We start from the raw sequence: 21,514 nt of genomic DNA on the forward strand, positions 1-21,514 counted from the left end.
CTTTTTGCCACTTACGTTCAAACAGTCATCCCTTGGGCCATCTCATAAAATTTGTTATAGCAAATTTGCAACAGATTAAAGCTACCGATCATTCAATTTGGCAGGCTGACAGTAAACTTGTTATACTACTTGTGCATTTGTTATCATTATTATCATCATCTTCATCATCATCACCGCTATCATCATCATCTTCATCATCATCATCAACATCATCATCTTCATCATCATTATTATTATTCATTATAATAATAATCATCATTGTTGTCGTTGTTGTTTTTGTTATTATCATTATTATTATAATAATTGATATTACGATTGTAACAAGTCTTTATAAAACTGGATCCTGGTGTTGGTCAGTAAGTTAACCCAATATGGGGCGGAACTAAGATATTATAATAAGTAAAAGTCTTCTTTTAAAGAGAGGGGTAAAATACATTTAATGACAGTATCACAAAATAAGTGTAAAGGACAACAAGCCTTACTAATACAATGTCAGTTTGATTATCACTGCAGTATGTATATCAATTTCAAATTTACGTATACTCGATAATATATCTATTACAAAAATAAGTTTAATTCACCTTTCCAACAAATGTCTATTAACGATTCTAAAACAAAGCTTAGAAAACATAATTACCATGCTCTAGACATAATATTTGGAGAATATTGATATATTGCACTTCCACACATTTCTCTTATTATAAATAGAATGTTTCATTGAAGTAATGACATGTCCTTCTTTTTCTTTTTTTTATGAGTGTACAGCCCAACATCAAACCATAGAATAGCTCCATAATCAAACAGTGGGAGCCAGCCAGGCAGGCAGAATTACTCTCAAGAACAACATGCAACAACGAGAAAGAAACAATGGTTCGTGAGCACCCATTCCCCAACCAATACAAAAGAAAACTGAAACCACCACATTGCATGTCATTGGCAAAATTATCATGATACATGTTTAACAGTACAAAGTTGAGTTGGGTCACTGTGAAAATGACATTACCATTGCATATTTTCACAAAGGTGCTAATTCTCAGCATTTTACAAAGCTGGTTTTAAGGTAATAAAGGACTTTACGGATGAATAAAAGATGAAAAGCAAACAGTTGCATTAAAATCATCTTGACACTATATAGCCCAGGCTAATTTGAAATTGCATAAAGTTGAAGCCAGAAGTTTACATACACCCAGGAAATTCAAAGATAAATTGACACTTGCCAAACATCATAAAATTTACTGTATCTTATAAAATATGTGTGCTATCATGACGAATTTGATATCAAACAAATGAGTATGTCATGCCCCTTCACTACATTGCTTTGCCATCAGGAGCTGAAAAACATTAAGGTGTCATTTTTCCCCAAAAAATCTTCATATTTTAGACAAATTAAAAATAAAAACTTGACAAAAAAATTTCATACATGTATTTGTGATTGCTACTTCTCAACACAAACATTCCAGATTACACTTTTTTGTTCAGTGGTGACATATCATGATAGAAAATGTAATATAAATCATAGATTTGACATCTATATATTTCTATGAAATGATGTTTGAAAATATAATTTTAAAAAAAGAATACATTTGGCACTAATATTACTTTTTTCTTTAAAGTAAATTCCACCTGAAATATACTTAACTCTTAATGTGCCATTCACTGTAATCAGCGAGTGCCACTTTGTTTCAAAGAGTCTATATTCAAATGTTTTATTTATTAAAAAAGAGAATCACTCATGAGACAATAATATTAAACCTCTTGACCATAAGCTGAACTGAACAATGGATCACTCATGCATGCAATGCACTCTTCAAAATGCAATAGGCATAACAATAGCTGTATGACCATTGCACGAAAATGATTGTGTTCATGGCATGTTATTGATGTTAAGGGTTAAATCCCAACAGCATCCCATCATGTGAAAGAGCTGAATACGCTCTTTCATTTGATACCAAATTTGTCATGGTAGTATTTGCATTTCTGAATATATAGTAAATTTTACGATGTTTGGCAAGCAAACAAATTCCACTGAATTCCATGGGTGTATGTAAACTTTTGGCCTTAACTGTATATTGGTCTGAACCTCTAAAGTCTCTGCCAATGACTTGTGTACAGAGGCCCCCTCTCATTCAGGCATTCATATTAATGCTAATCTTGTGAGAAGACCCAGAGCCGGTGCCTGCAGACAAATTGAAGGATCATGATACTGCCGTACTTTGGCAAAAACGAAGCAAATTACAAAGTATAATTCGTTGTAAATGAGCAATGTGTGTTCGTCATTTACATAGGCGTCAATTCAATTTAACAGCATATTTTCTTTCATATCTTCCATACAATGATCATTTCTACCCCAGTATTTGCCGGAGCGTGCAACATACAAAGGGTGTTTCAGAAACAACAATAACTCAAATTTGGCGTAAGTGTCAATTGCTTCCTTTTGCCAAAGTTGGGCAAAATAGTAGTTGGGGTTTTAGGTCGACTTTGATAATTTAATGTATGAGGAATAAAGGAGAGCAGGATCAAAGCATTTCAAGCTGTTACTTAGTGAGGGTTCCCACAGAAATTTGAAAACAGAATTCCATGACTTTTCCATGACTAAATTGCTGCTTTCCACGACTTCCCGTGAGTTATGTAGAATTTGGTATGTCACAAAACTGGGAAATATGGAAATCTTTAACACCATTTATAATAGCAGAGTATGAGAGTTGCGAGACAGGACAAAGTGGAAAGCTGCCATAGCCAAGAGGTAAATGCAATTCCAGGACTTTTCACAGATTTTCCAAATTCCCTGACTTTCCATGACCACAAATTTTTCCAGGATTTTCCATGACTGTGGGAACCCTGTTAGTTCATACAGATTCACGTGCCAAATTTTGTATCAATTGCTCTTTCTAAAGGACAGTGATAAGATCAGTAACCTGTAAGATGTTCCTTGACAAGACTCTCTGTAATCGCAGTTAATTTTTCTTTGACACTTGCTAAGTCAATCAGCAAGTTGTGAGAGAATTACATAGTGCAATACTTTTTTGTACAGATTCGTGGACAAAACTGTATATTAATCCTTCTTCAGACAGGAGTGCCAAGGACCAGGAACCTGTATGGTTTGCCTTGTTCAGTTTCTCTGTAATTATTTGTCAACACAGAATTTGGATGAAATGTAGCACCTTCGCCACCTTGGATCTATTCCTTACACAGATCCACGGGCCAATATATATATATATACATGTATATATCAATTCTCTGCAAATCCAGGTAGATACATGCAGGGGCGGATCCAGGTTTTTCCAAAAGGGGGGCAAATTTTTCGGAGGAAATTTTTAAAAAGCCGAAAAAAAAGGTTTTCAACCACAAATTAAGAAAAAAAAGGAGGGGGGATGTGCCCCCTGTGCCCCCCCCCCCCACTGGATCCGCGCCTGGATACATGGAATTCGGATGAAATCTAGTGCAGTCAAAATATAAACTTATACAGATTCATGGGCCAACATCTGTATCAGTTGTTCTTTCAGGAGGGCAGTGGTGAGACCCGGACCCTGGATAGTTTGTCTCGGCGAGTCTCTCTGTAGTTGGTTCTTCACACTGTCTTGGTTGATCTGGAGAGCCTGTAGAAGATTCAGCGCCCTGTGATAAAAAGAAGATGGATATGTGCACAACATATGAACAAAGCATCTTAACCAATTGCATATCCACAAGAGGCCCATATATCGATAAATATCTCAAAACTATTGCAAATATTCACTGCAACCTAATGTATATTGGTATTGTACGGGTTGATTTTGTGTGGAATATCGAAATAAACTAGTGTTACTGGCCCTCATCTTTCAAACAGAGGATACTGGATTTTCAAATAACACTGAAGGGTTTTCCTTCAACATGACATTTATCCATAAGGTTCACTAGCGTATCTAAGGGGGGGGCAGATTGCCCCCCCTGACGAGTCACAACTCATGCAAGGGACGTAACCCTGCCCCACTGACGAGTCACAACTAATCCCTGACAAGCCATAAGGCCACAAGTGGCCCCCTCTTTTGAACTTGAAGACCATTTTTTTTTTTTTTTTGCTTGTCAATTTTTTTTCTGGTATGAAATCCTTTATTTGTGGTTGAAGACCTTTTTTTTTTTTTGCTTGTCAAATTTTTTGGCGGACGAATTTGCCCCCCCCTTTGGAAAATCCTAGGTACGCCACTGATGAGGTTGCTACACTTGACCCAGGTAAGGTGAATGGGTACCTGGCAGGATTATTTCCTTGTATTTAGTATTGAGTATCGAGCACTGCTCTGCTGTCCACTGACAAAGGAACTAGATGGAATGATTTTCTTAGTAAATGAGGAAAATATGTCATTGGTTTATGTGGAAATATAAAGAGAAACTTGCTTTTGATGTGTCTATATTTCAGAAAATACGGCCTATGTGACTTTGATTCCTCTAGCATCCTATATTGCTTACAGAAGAATATCCCGAATCAAGAAAGTCAATTTTGAAAAAGAATAAAAAAGTTGCTTCCTTTTGTCAGTGGACAGCAGTGTTGATATAGTGGTAGCACAAGCTTTAATACCCCCATCTCACTAGATGGCGATTCCACTGCGATCGTCGAAAATCGACAAAGCGTGGTATAACGTAGCTTGATCGTGCCTTGATCTTTTCAATCTTCTCCGTCGTACCTTGATCTTTTCTGAAGCGGCAAGGATCGCCACCATCTTTATGGTCGCCACAAAATTTTGAACATGTTCAAAACTTACGTAGCGAGATCGCGGAGGTGCTAAAGCGCATCACAATCGAGTCATGAGCGTATTACAAACGACATATTCGTAGCTGTAACGGAGCCCCAACGCATAAAGCGTAGTATAAGCGCATTAAAAGCGGCACCGATCGCCCGTGGTTTTCAGGCCCGTTCCCAAGACAATTCTGCTACGCTGCTTCCGTTTACAAGGCGACTGCCTTGCGCTCGACACGCTTCACACAGCTTCCACCACGACGCTTCCTTCTTTGGGTGGCATGTGGCACACGTTCTCAGCCCGCTACAGGCATACGCGTTGCGCTTTTGCTGCGCCGCTGATGACTGGGCAGCGATTGCGCAACAACCGTCCGCGCTGCTATAAAACGCCGTGCCGATGGTGGCGGATTATCATATTTGCAACAGATTACGAGGCGATACCACGGCGTTTTCAAACATACCTCCCAGAAAAAGGACCAGAAAAGGGAAAGCTGCCCAAGCTACCCCTCTTAGGCCGGCGGTCGAAGAGGAAGATCAAGGGGTTATGGTGGTGGTAGAGGAGGAGGAGGTAGAGGAGGAAGAGGAGGGGGTACAGGAGGAGGATGAAAATCTTACTGCTGAGCCAGCTGGAAAGAGAAAAAAGACGCTCACATGTCTTGATGACGAAATTGGTTACCTCTGCAGAAATAAATAAATTGACTATGTTTTGAAAATAAATTGAATTCTAACCACAGTGACAGTAGACAACATCAAATTTTGTTAATGATTCGATCACTAGTGTATTGATTGGGAAAGGCAATCTTTAGGGAGATTCTGGCATTGTGCCCCCCTCCCCCTCCCTTTTTATGAGTGCTCTCACATCAGTAGACTACTTCTTGTCAGCAAATTTGAAAGGAATTTACCAAATATTTTTGAGTGACAAACTTTGTGGAAAAAAATAAACAGAATATCAAAGATTTTTATGCTCTTTTATGAAATTCTGGATGCATCCCTCATATTAACTATTAGGCTCATCGACATCTTTTGAATAAATTTTAAAAATATTGTATATTATGACTTAGGTGACAGCGAGGATCGGACCCTGTATCTTTTTGGCCTCCTCCTTCTCCTGTCCTCGCATTCAACTGATGTTCTTTTAGAATGCCAAGATGTATAAATCCAACCAAATTCTGGACATCCATGTTGGTCGGAGGTTGGCAATCGACTGAAAAATGTGTCATGTGCCGCGATTAGTATGCCGATTGCTTGAAATCGTTTCAAGAGCCCATCATGAACGTAACATAATCGCTTCATTCGTAGCACTACCGTAACGAGGTCCTAATTAGCGTATGAGCCTCGTTGTACGATCGCTTTGATCGCAGAAGCAGCGCATCACATCTGCCTCGAATCGTCGCAAGAAAGTGGCATCGTCGTACTTTCAGCGTATTACCATCGCCTTCAGCGCAGGTCGGTCGCATAGAAGTTGCAGTGCAATCGTCTCGCAGGCTAAAAATAGAATTCGAGGAAGATTCTGCTACGATTTGCGGGATTTACACAGATCGCCATGGTCGCCACGATCGCCTTCCTAGTGAGATGGGGGTATAATGACGAGGTAACACTTGTGCTATGTATCCCCTGGCAAAAAAGCACTATATAAATCCAACTATTATTACTATTATCATAGTCAATATTTTTTTACTAGTTAAGTGCACGGTTACATTGAAAAATTTGGCCAAAAAATGGTGACTTACGAAATTGATGGTGGCAAGCAATCCCACAGTCGCTGGCTGTGTTCTTGGAGGGCAGAAGAATCCTATGAAGAAAATAATGCAAAGCACGATAAAAAAATTAAAAGAATAATACGCATTGTTTCTTATTGAATGCTAATAACAAAAGACTTATTGAAGCAATATTGCAAATTTTGTGAAGGGCCCTATCACCTTAAGAGCATGCTGGATTCATAAAAAATCCCAATTCAAATTTTCACAAAGACCATTGAACAAAAAATTCAATGCCCACTTCACTTTTGTACGATGGAATGTTTTCTGATACTTACGGATAATTTGCATTTTTGACCCTTTAACAAAGTTTTGCACATTAAGCTTTGGATTTCTGACTTGGATAATTTTCTGTTTTAGGAATGGAATTTTCAAACCTACCATTAGCATTGCACATAGAAGGACATAGAAGAGCTCGCGATGTGATTGGCTGTCCTGGGGCATGTGACCTTCGACAACGTGTACTGCATCTTCCCAGAGGGAATGTGAGAGAAGAAGCTGAAGGGCTTTCATTGGTCCATGGCTCTTATCACTGGATGGAGAGAATAAGAGGAAAAGGAAGAGAGTGTGTGTTTAATTGGCTCCATGGCATTTGCTCCCGCAACAAGAGACTAGTTGGTACATATGATCGGAAGAAGGCCATTTGGACTCAAATAGCAAGAGCCGGGTTATTTGGACCCATCTCACTGCCGAGGGGGGGGGGATGGATTCCGCCCCCCCCCCCTGAGATCTTGGCCTTCGATCGCGCAAGCGCCGCGAAAATTTGCACAGTGGTAGTGTGCAATAAAATATACAAGGTTGTATGGTGAATTTTTTTTCAATAATAAGATTTTTTTATTTAATGAATTAATTATGCTAATTTATGCATGAAATAAAACATTTGCTCTAATCAACTATCATATGGCCCCCGAACTGCTAATTTTTTATTCATAGACTCTTTGTAGGATCCCAATTAAATGTACTTTAAAAAAAATTTGGTATCGCAAATTTTTTCTTATGTTTTTTATTGTGTTTTCAATGGAAATTGTTGCAGACTTAATTCTGATCACAAACAAGACAAAATTAATTTAGTTTAATCAGTAAAAGTAGAAAAATTATACATTTAGGAATTTTGGCTAAATATACAATTTTGCATCGGATTTGTACATTAATTCACGTTTTTGAGCAGTTTTGGGTCTGACATGCACTAACATAATGTTGCATAATTTTGTAACCACGTACCCGGGCATCGCAAATTTGGTCTCAAAAGTTGTGCGAGATTTGAAATTAAAAAGTCAGCGAGGGGCGCGGTTGAAAAATGTAGAGAGGAGGCATATCCCCCCCAGGCCTTTTAGGGTTAATATTCAATGTGATAAGCACCAACTTTCATGTCCTGATTATTCATAAGTTCATTGAGCTTTTTATTGGATCCACTGGAAAATAACTATGCAACAAAAAAATAATTTTATTAAACAATTGACCAAGTAAGTACATTGTAATAGCAACATGCTAATGCATTCAAAGTAGAAATGCAACAAATACATGTACTTTCTTACATTGGTGTGCTATTCTAGTCGTATGGTCTATGTAATTTCTGCATCCTGCTATGTCAGGCATGCTTACATATTACCTTGCTTTGAAATTTGCCTTTCTCTATATGAAAAAAGGAAAGGTTATTTGAAATAACTTTCCAATGAGGTAATACTGAACTGGTCTATTTGCACCCACTGAAAATCCACACATGAAGCTCAACATAAACTTCAACCTTATCCTAACCTTAAACTCATACATGTACTAACATAATTCTGAACCCTAACACAAGCCTAACCCTCAGCTTACTTCTTCAGAGAAAATAGCAGAGGAGCAATTGTCGCAGGAGCAAATGTCGCATTGCCATGTTCTTTAGATTTCTATACCTTTTACCACTTAAACATTCTAAACAGCACTCACTGCAATATTACACCCACCAGCATCTGCCCGGCACAATTTCCTTACTTACAAAGAAAAAAAACAATACAAATTTGACCTACAAACAGGTAATTGTTCTCCAAGCAAGATTATTTGAATGTTTAATCTTGAACTCACTAGAGAGGGGGTAGGATACTTTTATCTAGATAAAAAATTAAATGATAGCTAATGAATTTCAAGCTTAAAATGTAATAGAAGCTTTACATATTTTAAATTATCCTAAACGTATGACGGTGGTCCCCAAGTCTGCGCACAAAACGATTTGAGTTAAGATTTAATGTGAATTTCTTTTTACTTCACAAAATCTTTGAGTTATTAGTGTTCCTTATATTATTAGGTGGTCTGTCTATGACAGATCACCTCTTATGTTTGTCCGAATTTTCTTTCTTTATTTATTTATTATTTTTATTTCTTATTTTTATTTCCTCCATTTCTTGTGGACAGCAAATCTCAGAAAGTTCATATTCAATAATCATCAAAATATCACCACATATCAACATCAATAAGACCTCGATTCTGCAAGAATCTTAATGTCATGACGTCATCATGACGTCATCTAGACGCCATTTTGTAAAATCACATTATCAATCATATCTCCATTATCAATTATCAAAAATAAATCAAATTCACATGACATAAACTTCAGATCAAGGGTCATCAGGTCATGTCATCAAAGGTCACCTGAAGGTCACGACGCGCGCGTACGCGCGCGTCAAAATTTTAAAATGCTAAAAATCACTTTTTGACCAAAACAGAGTACGTTTTAGGTCATTTTAAGCATTTCAAAAAATTGCGCGCGCAAACGTATGCGCGCGCGTTTCCGCGCGTAACGCCTTGAATGCAACTCAGAAACACCGTTTTTTTTATTTCATTGCATTGATCATATAATTTTGAGCAAATTGATACCTTGATCAACCTTCTACGACCATTAATAAGGAAATTAACACCCGTTAAAGTTTGCAGCACGTGTGCGCGCGAGCTCTCACTATAGGCCATATATGGGCAAAAACATGCCTATAGAAAATCCGCTGTAGCTCTTCAGAACGCGTGGGGACCCCCAATTTTTTTTTCATATTTTGATAGAGTATGAACTAGAGATATAATTTCATGTCTCATTTGACCCTCAATTATATTATGACGTCATCAAAATGGCGTCGGAAGTCAAAAAATCCATTTTGCCTATTATGACGTCATTATAATTATGCAAATCTTGCTCTAACTCCGTGAATATTGGTCAATTTTCACCCAATTTTTGATATGTTGTAGCTTAGTTCTTACTCTTTCTGAGTTATTGCCTTTATTTTTCATTTTGATAAACAGATCATCCTCAAAAATTGCAAATAATAATGGCATGTCATTTTTACTCATTTTGCGTGTAATCTCTATGGGACATGACTTTTTCTCAAAACTAGATTCTACATTCTTCTATTTCGTAAGCCATATCTCCAATTTTTGTTGCTAGTTATCCCTGAGCTTTTAGTATGTTGTAGCTGAGATTCTAAGCTTTCGGTTGCGTTTCCTTCATTTTCCGATCAGATGTCGGGATCATGCCCGTAATTCACTTGCAAGATTGGATTTGAGATTCTGGTGTTTTGCTTACGTGTTAAGTCTATGGGAAATATTCTAGCTCAATCGGTTAGGCGTCAGACTTACTTCTCATTCCATCATGCAGGCAGGGGTTCGAGTCCGCGGGTGAACATGATTTTTTTTTTTTTTTTTTTTTTTTTAGCTATCTTGTACGAAAGACCATTAGTGCCACGGAGAAAAAAAAACACTATTTCTACTAATCTGTTATAACAGATTACGGTATTTCTACTAATCTGTTTAAACAGATTATAATATGTTATAACAGATTACAGTATTTCTACTAATCTGTTATAACAGATTACGGTATTTCTACTAATCTGTTATAACAGATTACGGTATTTCTACTAATCTGTTTAAACAGATTATAATCTGTTATAACAGATTACGGTATTTCTACTAATCTGTTATAACAGATTACGGTATTTCTACTAATTTGTTTAAACAGATTATAATCTGTTATAACATATTACGGTATTTCTACTAATCTGTTATAACAGATTACGGTATTTCTACTAATCTGTTATAACAGATTACGGTATTTCTACTAATCTGTTTAAACAGATTATCTGTTTAAACAGATTAGTAGAAATACCGTAATCTGTTATAACAGATTAGTAGAAATACCGTAATCTGTTATAACAGATTATAATCTGTTTAAACAGATTAGTAGAAATACCGTAATCTGTTATAACAGATTAGTAGAAATACCGTAATCTGTTATAACAGATTAGAAGAAATACCGTAATCTGTTATAACAGATTATAATCTGTTTAAACAGATTAGTAGAAATACCGTAATCTGTTATAACAGATTAGTAGAAATACCGTAATCTGTTATAACAGATTAGTAGAAATACCGTAGTCTGTTATAACAGATTATAATCTGTTTAAACAGATTACTAGAAATACCGTAATCTGTTATAACAGATTAGTAGAAATACCGTAATCTGTTATAACAGATTAGTAGAAATACCGGAATCTGTTATAACAGATTATAATCTGTTTAAACAGATTAGTAGAAATACCGTAATCTGTTATAACAGATTAGTAGAAATAGTGGTTTTTTTTCTCCGTGGCACTAATGGTCTTTCGTAATCTTGCCCACGATCAATTATAAGAATTCTAACAAATAATAGCTAAAATATTGCAAAATAAAACAGATTATAATTACTTTTTTATATCATATCTATTTATCTGTCTGTCTATCTACCTACATGACATATCTATCTCTCTGTCTAATATATATCTTTCTGTTTGAATACGTCCCTCTCTCTCTATCTATCCATATGTCTGTCTGTCTATCTACCTACATTGTATATCTATCTGTCTGTTTATCTCTCTCTCTCTCTCTCTGTCTAATATATATGTATCTATCTGTTTAGATATGTCTATCTATCTATCCATCCATCTGCCTGTCTCTATCTATCTATCTATCTATATATCTATCTATCTATCTGTCTGTCTGTCTCTCTATCTATCTATCTATCTGTCTATCTATCTATCTATCTATCTATATGTCTGTCTCTCTATTCATCTATATGTCTGTCTCTCTATCTATCTCTGTCTCGATCTCTATCAATCTATATGTCTGTCTCTGTATCTATCTATATGTCTATCTATCTATCTATCTATCTATATATCTATCTATCTATATCTATCTATATGTCTGTCTCTCTATCTATCTATATTTCTGTCTCTCTGTCTATCTATATGTTTGTCTATCTATATGTCTGTCTATCTATCCATGAAGCTATCACGAGAAGGAGAACCATCTTCCAATTTCTCTCTTAATCCTTTGTTATCGCTTCCTTCGGGCGAAGGAACGATATCTAACATCAATTGGCGAGCCGCCAGGCGAAAGTTAGAGCCCGCTTACATAACGCGATAGGACCACGCAGCATGAAGCTATTACGAGATAGCTCGTAATAGCTTCATGATATGTCTGTCTCTCTATCTATATATATGTCTGTCTATCTATCTGTCTATCTATCTATCTGTCTGTCTCTCTTTCTATCTATATGTTTATATATGTTTTATTAATATAACCACCAATCATCTCTCTATCTATCTATATATCTATATATCTATCAATCTATCTCTCTATCTATAAGTCTGTCTCTCTATCTATCTATATGTCTGTCTCTCTATCTATATGTCTGTCTCTCTATATCTATCTATATATGTCTATGTTTTATTAATATAACCACCTATAATTTATCTCTCCATCCATCACTCCATCCATCTAATATAATTATCTTTCTTGTATGTATCTGTTTGATTATGTAAATCTGTTTGTCTATCTATTTTTCAATCTAATATCTGTTTAAATATTTTTTTCCTGTTTATCTATCTATACGACAGACCACCTAATTCGTCCGCATGACGAATTAAAATCTAGTTATAATTAAGTGTGTCAAATATCTCATTAAAAATTGAAAGAAATATGTGATTTTCTTGGAAAAACCTCGGGCAGTCATTTTCAGATTGAACAAAAAAATGGTGCCCCATTCACTTTGCAAGCGATTCTGTGATTTTGATGCCATTACATGAAATGCCCCAAATTCATTACTTTCTCACCATTTTGAGGCAGATTTTTTAATGAATATCCCCCTCATGAAAAAATAGTAATGCCAGTCCAACCTCGGATTCCCGCTATACTTACTCAAAGCTTGGTATATATGTCTATTATTTCCATGTTCCACACAAAATCAACCTGTACAATACCAAGATACATTAGGTTGCAGTGAATATTTGCAATAGTTTTGAGATATTAATCAATATATATATTGCATGTGTCAAATTTATGTTCGTTGCGTATCTTCTTTTACTAGAATCGTGCAGATACGTGTATGCGCGGACAAGGGGGGCTGCGCAGACTTGGGGGAACTTGCCATACATGTCATGTAACCTGACCTATGCAATGGTTTCTATATGAGAGTTGAATATAGCAGATAGGTATACCAAGCAAGCTTATGAAACATCATTTTTTTAAAACTAACAATGAATTGAGTACCTATCCAATTGGAAAAAGGGAAACGTCATTTGCGAAAAGCTGCTCTAAAGCTAAGAACAAAAAGGCTATGTCCCTGTCATATTTTCATAATATAGATATTTGACTACTGTGAGAGGCACGGTTGTTTCTTGAGGCTCAAGGGGACCACAATGAGACTATGCCCAAGGGCATGGTCTGGATGGTGCCGTACCCGTGAGCTGAAAGAAATAACCATTTCTTGAATAGCAGTCCATATATATTTTATGAACTGAATAGGCCTAGGTTCTAGATCTAAGTCTAACTTCTCCAAAATAGTCTAGACACTAAATCTAGAGTCTATGGATCCAAGATCTAGATCTAAACGGAACAGCTAAAATAGTGACAAAATATAGGTCATCTAAAAGTAAAACAAGTTAGATCTAGAGATATAGGCCTAACCTAACTTTATAGGTCTTGAATATCAAGCAGTATATACATATTTTATGAACCATATTATCAATAGCCTGAGAGTCTAACGTCTCAAAAATAGACTAGATTGTCATATCTAAAACAATAGACCTTATGTTACGTCTAGATATCTAATTTTTAGTCTTCTACATGTAGGTCTAGACCCTACTGTAACGTTATTGAACAAAAAATGAAAATCTATATTTTATTGTTCAAAATAGACATCAGAAATGAAATACTCAGAAAATTTGTTTTGCCCAATTGATTGCGGGCCCAGCAGCCGCTGTGCAGCGCCAGATCGACGAGGCTCTATCCCTTTAATTGTTGAACGCCAAACAGGGAAGCAGCAACTTCCATCTTTTAACGTCTTTTGGTCTGACGCGACCGGGGTTTGAACCCCCGACCTCCCGGTTTTGAGACGGACGCTCTACCAACTGTGCCAACACACCGGTATTCATAACATCCGATAACGTAACCTAACATTAGTTAGATCTAAAATTAATCTATTAACCTTCGATTCTACTCTAGCCGATCTCACCTTTTTGCAGGCATTACCGTACGGCTGAACAACATCAACAAGGCTTGATGATTGATAGTCTACATCCGTCACGACTCATGTCCGTAATTAATTCCTTTTAGATCCTTTCCAATAAAGATTTTATTTTTGAGGAATTCTCAATAAAATGTTGGGGATAAAACAAGCAGAAGTCAAGAATCCGCATCGTTCCATCGATATGTCATATCCAAATGCGCGAGTTGTATAAAATTATCGATTGAATCGCGCTGATAATCATGGTATCCGTAATCACAGCAGAAAGCAACATTATGCACACAATAAAATGAGGATCTCAGCCAAATTTAACTATGCCCGTTGTTATGGGGCAGGTCAGGGGGCAACGGGCAGAAATCTTGTCAACTATGCCCGTTGCCCCTGGTAACCGCCACAGTTTTGCAGGCATGGTCAAATACATGACCCCCCCCCTTTTGACCAATCAGAGGAACTGTTTATTCGACATACTTAGAGAGGTTTGTAACAAATTTTTTTTTTTATAAGGGTTGGCAACTCTGTATCTATGCAATATAATCCTACCTGTCTTGAATGAGTTGTGCTTTGGCTCTGATGGCCTCCTTGGTGTCCGAAGATTCAGTTGGGTCTGGAAGAACATCTAGCACCATCCCACTGACAGATAACTACAGGAAAGAGGTTTTAACCAAAAGTGTTGTTTTGTTGATTAACCTTGTGAAGTTACACCTAACTTTCAACAGGTAGTTATTGCTTAATTTGTGATTCATAATTAACTTGGGCGGAGGGACCATCAGGTCACAGTGATTAAGTTTTCTCTCCTCTTCCCTGGCCACCAACTGATGCACTGGGCAAACTGCTATCAAATATTGCACGTACCTGTTTAATTTTTTTATGTCATTTTATGTAATGATTGATATTGCTTTTGTAATCTTGAATATGTTTGAAGTGCCGAAGAGGTTTCAAATGTACCATGGTACAAAACCATGGACTATGCCAAATTTCTTAGTATTAAGGGCTCTTTGCCAAAAGCACGCACATAATTGGATTTTTCTTAGTGTATGCGATGAAATAATTAGCATGATTATGTACAAAAATCTGCATTAGTCCATGGTTTTGGACCATGGTACAATTCAAACTTCTTTCGAAAACAGGCCATTAAGTTTGATGTTTGATATTAATGGAAGTTCAAACGGGTTTCAACTGGTTTAAATTAAATACGCAGTATCAAAGATTATGCAATGGTGCAAGAGGGGGGGGGGGGTCCATCCAGGTCTTGCCCCCCCCCCCCCCTGCATTTCATCGCTTATGCAAATTTATTCATACTTTTGCAAGAGATAAGACATTGACTTTAAATCAAGAATTTCCTGCACACTTTGTGGGCTTTTTGGCAAATCTCCTGTGAAAAGAATATGTTATACAACTCCCAGGAATGTTCTGTAATCTTATTGGTCCATATCGGATCACATGATATTCAGCGAATTGCACTATTGCATCCAAAATGCACTATCCTGCACTCTGACATCATACCAAAAGTACTATCCTGCACTCTGGCTTCAGAGTGCAGGATAGTGCGAGGTATGGAATTATCTTGAATTATCTAGAATTTAGATCAAATATAGCATTCGGTCCTGCGGACCTCAGTGCGGTATATCCATTGGCTCTTCTCGCACATCGTTCATCATTTGGCCTTGCATGCACGCACTCACGTGCATTATTTGTATAATATTTGATACAAAAGTAATGATATTGGAAAGAATGAAATCAGTTTAGCACTTCTGTGATCTTCTATGCGGCAATTGTTATACTCACCCCGTGCCTTTTTCTGGTGAATGCTGACAAATCAGAAGCTGTATTGTGTAACTCTTGAAAGAATTTGACCACATCCACCTATACACACAGTAATGATAATACGAAATGAAATGGAGATACATGTAATAATAATATTCCACTTTGCTTTCTTAGTACCAGAATGACGTTCATGCATCTATCGTATATTATGACCATTGAGGTGAAATAAGAATCATTCTACAGCGTCATCAGATTATGTGAGTGGAATAAGGCCTTGTATGGACATGTTCAAGGAATTTAGAAAATATGATACCACATTTAATCCTCTTTTATTCAAAATTTGAAGAATAATATGATTAATGTATTCATGTCCGACACTGGACGTAGGAGTGAAGCATTGTGGGCCAGTGAATTAGTCTTCGGACTTTGAAACAGAGGGTCGTGCGTTCAAATCCCACTTCGAATCCCATAATTTCCTTCAGCAAGAAATTGATCCACATTGTGCTGCACTCAACCCAAGTGAGGTACATGTTAATGGGTACCCACAGGAATTATTCATTGAAATGCTACCACGTTGTAAATAATAATAATAATATAGGGTATTTATATTGTGCACATATCCACCTTGTAAGGTGCTCAAGGCGCTCCTATATTACCCTGCTAAGCTAGGCATTCACAGTGCACACAGCTTCTTAAAGGGGAATCCAACCCAAATGAAAACTTGTTTTTATAAGGAAAAGCAAAATCAGACAAGTTGATAAGAGAAAGTTTGAAAAATATTGGACAAACAACAAGAAAGTTATGAATTTTTAAAAGTTGTAAATATTGGTAATCACTATAACCATGGAGACTTCAAATTGGCCGCATATGGGATGTCATAGTGATGTAAGGCAAGGACTACTCTTCCATGTACTCCAATACATATTATGGCTAAAATGTCATTTTTCCCAAAAGTGTTATTTCAAATTATATTTTTCTTTCATGAGGACATAAGCAAATATACTACCTTGGTTATATGTAGATTACTGCCCCGGGGGAATTGGTACTTAGGAGAAAACCACAAACCCCTGATAATAAAGTACATGGCCTATGGGAAAGTTGTCCTTGCCCTTGTCATAATTTACTTACCCAGTTGCCAATTTGAAATCTACATAGTATTAGTGATCTCAATTTTAAAGCAGCTATAACTTTCTTATTGCTTGTCCGATTTCTTTCAAACTTTTACCATTCTGTTTAATTTATTTTTCTCCTTCCCAACACAACATTTTATGGCCAAGGCTGGATTCCCCTTTAAGGAATTACTTCCTACTGGTACCCATTTACCTCACCTGGGTTGAGTGCAGCACATTGTGGATCAGTTTCTTGCTGAAGAAAATTACGCCAAGGCTGCGGGCTAAAGCCAGGCCATTACTATAATATTCTATTCAACTTACCAATTTCAGAGGCTGATGGATGTACAAAAGCCGGCAAACTATCTTCAAGAATCTCGCGCCCTCTTCTGTCTCGGGATTGCATAATGACCAGTGTTTGAGTACTTCTGTCGGCCTCTCTTCTTCCCCATTAACACCTTCAAAAGAAAACAATTTGTCTCGGGATGAGTTTAATTCATGCTTATTTTAGGTGATCTGCAGACCAACCATTAATCAACTTTTTCAATTCAATCTATAAATAACATCTCTCATTAACAAGATTATTTATTTTTAAACAGCATGTACAATATAAATTAACTTTAAATAGAAAACCACTCGGCATTAAAATATTTAACAGCAAAATAAGGGAAAAATATGTAAGTTTGAAACATGAGATACAAACATGGAACATGTTCTCAGGTGCTAGGTCAGTTACATGGTGATCATTTTAGCACAAGCAAGGCTCACCAGTCAACACGTTTGTCCTTAAATTTATGACCAATTAAAACTCACCACTTTCCATTGCTTGTTCTAAATCCAGCTCTTTGATAAGACCTTCTAGAAGCTTCTCAGGGTAGAGATTAGAAAGAAGCTCCAGTTTACTAAGCCTGAGTCCTGAATAAATGAAAAATAATGATATGAACAACATCTAGAGACCAATACGATAGAAACTGGTTCCATTGAAGATAAACGAAAGTAGATGCAGTTGATACAAATTTCATGAGAAAGACTGTAAAACCAACAGTAATTGTCATTATAATCAAAGATCTAGATCGAGTACAATTACATCAAAGGTGTTCATAAAGTTAGGTATGACTAGAACATGTTAGGTGCTAAATAAGTTGGCTATAATTATGTACATAGGGATATTTCATTTAGCACGAGACAGGGTCACCATTGGTTCATAAAGTCATTCATAACTTGTATTCCCCATCATTATTTTTTGCTTAAAAGGGTGAAAAATAAAGTGACCAAAACACCATCCCAATTCTTTGCCTTTTACTACTAACTTTTACAGTCAATCTCTCAAGGAGATGATATAAATGGTGATTTTTCAGTAACAGATACATGTATTTTGAAAGTCTCTGTGCATATTTGATTTTTTTTTTCCTTCCTCGTTGGTTTTTTAATCAATATAGCATTATTTATATACAGTTGTACAATAAACATCAAAGTTAACAATGCATGAAGGACCTTCAGTAACCCCCTTCAGTAACATGTTTAACTATATGGCCCAAATTTTGAAATCCGGTTTAATTTAAGGGAGGCCATGGTCTAACTCTGCGCTAATATTATGGGAAGCCGAAAACATCATTAGTTTGTCAACATCGTATGTTTTTTTAATGACCACTGGTCTCTTTTATCATACTACACTGGTGGAGAAAACTGATTCAGATACTGTACTATTCCTAGACATTTATGAATGATCTGAGTAAGAGATGAGCTTATAGATCAAAACTGTACTGTTAATGATTTGTGTCACCATTGACTATCCATAGTTAAACCACAACTTTAGTCCAAAGTTTGAAAAGAATCTGTGTTCAGAATATGGGCCTATGTGGGGGCGTTGTGGTCTAGTGGTTAAGTATCTCGTCTTTCAATGAGAGGGACGTGGGTTCAGATCCCAGCCATGGCGTGTATTCCTTCAGCAAAAAAATTATTCAAATTGTGCTGCACTCAATCCAGGTGAGGTGAATGGGTACCCGGCAGGATTAATTCCTTGAATGCACCAAGGGCCTTTAGCAGCTGGAGCTACAGCCGGGGTAGTATATAGTGCACCATTGAATAGGCAACTAGATAATCCACACCTCATAAATGCTATATATACTTATTATTATTATTAAAGCATTGCTCACCTGGTGGAATAACTGAGGTCATATCAAGAGCTTCCTTTATCTGAGATGACAGGGTCAAACCACCTGACGATTTGATCTCTCCCTAAGAAATAAAGATGAGAGGAAAAATATCAAAGTTGATAGTAGGAGCACGAAAGGATCATGAATGTACTGCATGATGAAATGATTCATGTACGTCGCATCATGGACCTATGGATAAGTCTCTGAACTTTGAAACAGAGAATCGTGGGTTTGGATCCCAGCCATGGCATAACTTCATTCAGCAAGAAATCTCAGAATCAATTTTTTTTTTCTAGACAGGTCAGAAAAACTGTATTCTAGAAATATGGCAATGGTGGCAACTTTATATTGTGCAAAGCAATCTCCTTATTCATGCAGGAACATTTCTATTCAAATGAAGTACGCCTAAAATCAAGCTTTTTCTGCATGAGTTGTCCTAAAGTTTTTTTTATTCTGAGGTGGTATAACATTTTTTCATTAAAGACCATATAAAACATTAAATATTTGAACACATTAGCACAATAAAAATTCTAAGAAATTTGAAGGACTTTCCCTTTCCAACTTATATCTGTGTTCCTGTGTCTCATAGAAGTCTTTCAGAAGAGGAAGCATTGACTCATTGAGAGCGATGACAATAATAGAATTAGGTCTTTCTTTAAGAGTGGCTGGTTTATATTGGGCTCAATATAATTAGAACATCCCAAAGAAAAGGACATATGATTTTTGACTAGTAAGAACTCACCATTTCCAACTTGTCTCTCTGTTCCCGTGTCTCATAGAAGTCTTTCAGAAGGGGAAGCATCGACTCGTTGAGAGCGGTGTCAGGAGTGGGATCGGGTCTTTCCTTGAACCTCTGCTGCAAGTTGGCAACCTTCTCCATTAATCTTGGATGCTTGCACCTGTCCACATCCTGATACAATGGAATGTGAAAAGCAAAAAAGATGGGTGAGGTTTCCTTCATCATAACTTGAGAAGCAGTATGCAAGTCTTGATGTAAGGAAGTTCTTCTTTGTGAAGTAATAAGTTCTTGGAACAGTCTACCAGAAAATGTGGTTGGTTTTAGCACCTTCTGTCAATTCTTTGAAGAATTGGCTTGGTAATCACTGGAAGGACATTGTTTTTGTGTATGACTTGAGTAATGGATCTTCTGTCTTGCAACATGCAACTACTTGCCACATGCAACTACATGTAATTGAAACTGATAGTGTGGAGCATACAGTTTATTCCCTTGGACCGACGAACAGGCATAGTCCTACAAGTATCGTTGGATAAAAGTAAAATAGAGTATAACTGACTTTCCTGATTTAAACAAGATGGATGCAAATAATGCGCGGCTCTGAGTGAATCGGGTCAAATTAGCACAATGATGCATTATAAAACTTTAGAGTTGTCTGATGCCACTAAGTGGCTGCAGCAGAGTGGCTTTGAACAATTCTGAAGCATGTGAACTGATGCAAGAACAAGAGGCACATGCTATTTCTTTTACAAAATAAAATCATGGATCCTTGTCACTTGATAAAACAAGTGAAATCTAAATGTATAAACATTAGTCTAGATTTTCTACCAAACCAGCGCAGCACTGTTGATCAACGCCCTGATGTATTTTATGTCCCTTGACATACAAGGATAGGTAAAACACATAATAATGAATGTTACTTGTATAGCGCATATTACTCCCACAAGAGAGTCCCTGTGCACGTGCAGACCGCACCACTTTGTCTTAAATTGTTAACAGGTCAACATACCTGAGACAGCGATACTAAAAGGGCTTCATTCTGGAAGACATTTGAATCTGCAAGAAGGTCAAGGTCGGTTTCAGAGGCAACGGCGCCCTCTTCTGTCAGTTCTGAGTAGAGCTTCTGAAGCTCCGTGGCAGCAGCCATCTTGTTTAGCTCAAAGTCTAGGAGGTGATGAGTAGTGTTCGGCTCATCTGCTCTGGCAGCGATTGAAGCCTCTTGCATCTTGTGATAAACAAATTTAAAAAAAAAAAACAAATAAAATGATATAAAGTCTTTAAACCAACTTCAACAGGCAGGGGTACAGACATCATGAACTATGTAGATTTTATGTATAATTCATTGTGTCAGTGCAGAAACGCCCTTAGCCCCACACTGCTGCGCACCTCAACAGTGCAGAAACGCCTTCATCCAATGCCCTTATGTGCACTAGTAAAGGCGTTTCTGCGCGCATTGTGGTGCTAAGGGCGTTCCTACAGCGACATGATGAATTGTTCTCTGCAAGCTAGTGCACATTTATTATGGAACTGTGCTCAGTGTACTTGCTTAATTATACATGTACACAGAATCTGCATGGTCCAATAACCTTTTTTGGGCAAAATTGAGCCTATAAGATCAGGGTATTTAAAAGATAAATGGATAACTGTAGAGAAGTCAATAATCTTCCAAACAATATCAAATTTGCTATGGATAATACCATAGATTAGAGAGTTTTCGTATTTAAACTTCGGTATTCTGTATCAAAGCTTTTGTTAAGAAGGG

At 36.9% G+C, this 21,514-nt stretch overlaps 1 protein-coding gene across 2 annotated transcripts in view; it reads right to left on the minus strand.

Annotated features, from left to right (window-relative positions):
* Positions 1-415: 415 nt before the first annotated feature.
* Positions 416-21,514, minus strand: part of LOC129267008 (uncharacterized) — a 37,097-nt gene continuing 15,998 nt past the window's right edge. Inside the window, exons 10-20 of one of the 2 annotated variants that reach the window (XM_064103776.1) lie at positions 20,762-20,977; positions 19,759-19,926; positions 19,017-19,098; positions 17,674-17,775; positions 17,185-17,318; positions 15,773-15,850; positions 14,528-14,628; positions 6,847-6,997; positions 6,439-6,500; positions 3,510-3,615; positions 416-3,380 (exon numbers count right to left, since the gene is read on the minus strand). In XM_064103776.1, the coding sequence (XP_063959846.1) occupies positions 3,339-3,380; positions 3,510-3,615; positions 6,439-6,500; positions 6,847-6,997; positions 14,528-14,628; positions 15,773-15,850; positions 17,185-17,318; positions 17,674-17,775; positions 19,017-19,098; positions 19,759-19,926; positions 20,762-20,977 (1,242 nt within the window). In that variant the 3' untranslated portion in view covers positions 416-3,338. Of the gene's footprint in view, positions 3,616-6,438; positions 6,501-6,846; positions 6,998-14,527; positions 14,629-15,772; positions 15,851-17,184; positions 17,319-17,673; positions 17,776-19,016; positions 19,099-19,758; positions 19,927-20,761; positions 20,978-21,514 lie in introns of both variants that reach the window. The other variant, XM_064103775.1, reaches the window with a different exon arrangement.

This window comes from Lytechinus pictus, chromosome 8, assembly GCF_037042905.1.
Source record: "Lytechinus pictus isolate F3 Inbred chromosome 8, Lp3.0, whole genome shotgun sequence".
Classification (NCBI taxonomy): domain Eukaryota; kingdom Metazoa; phylum Echinodermata; class Echinoidea; order Temnopleuroida; family Toxopneustidae; genus Lytechinus; species Lytechinus pictus.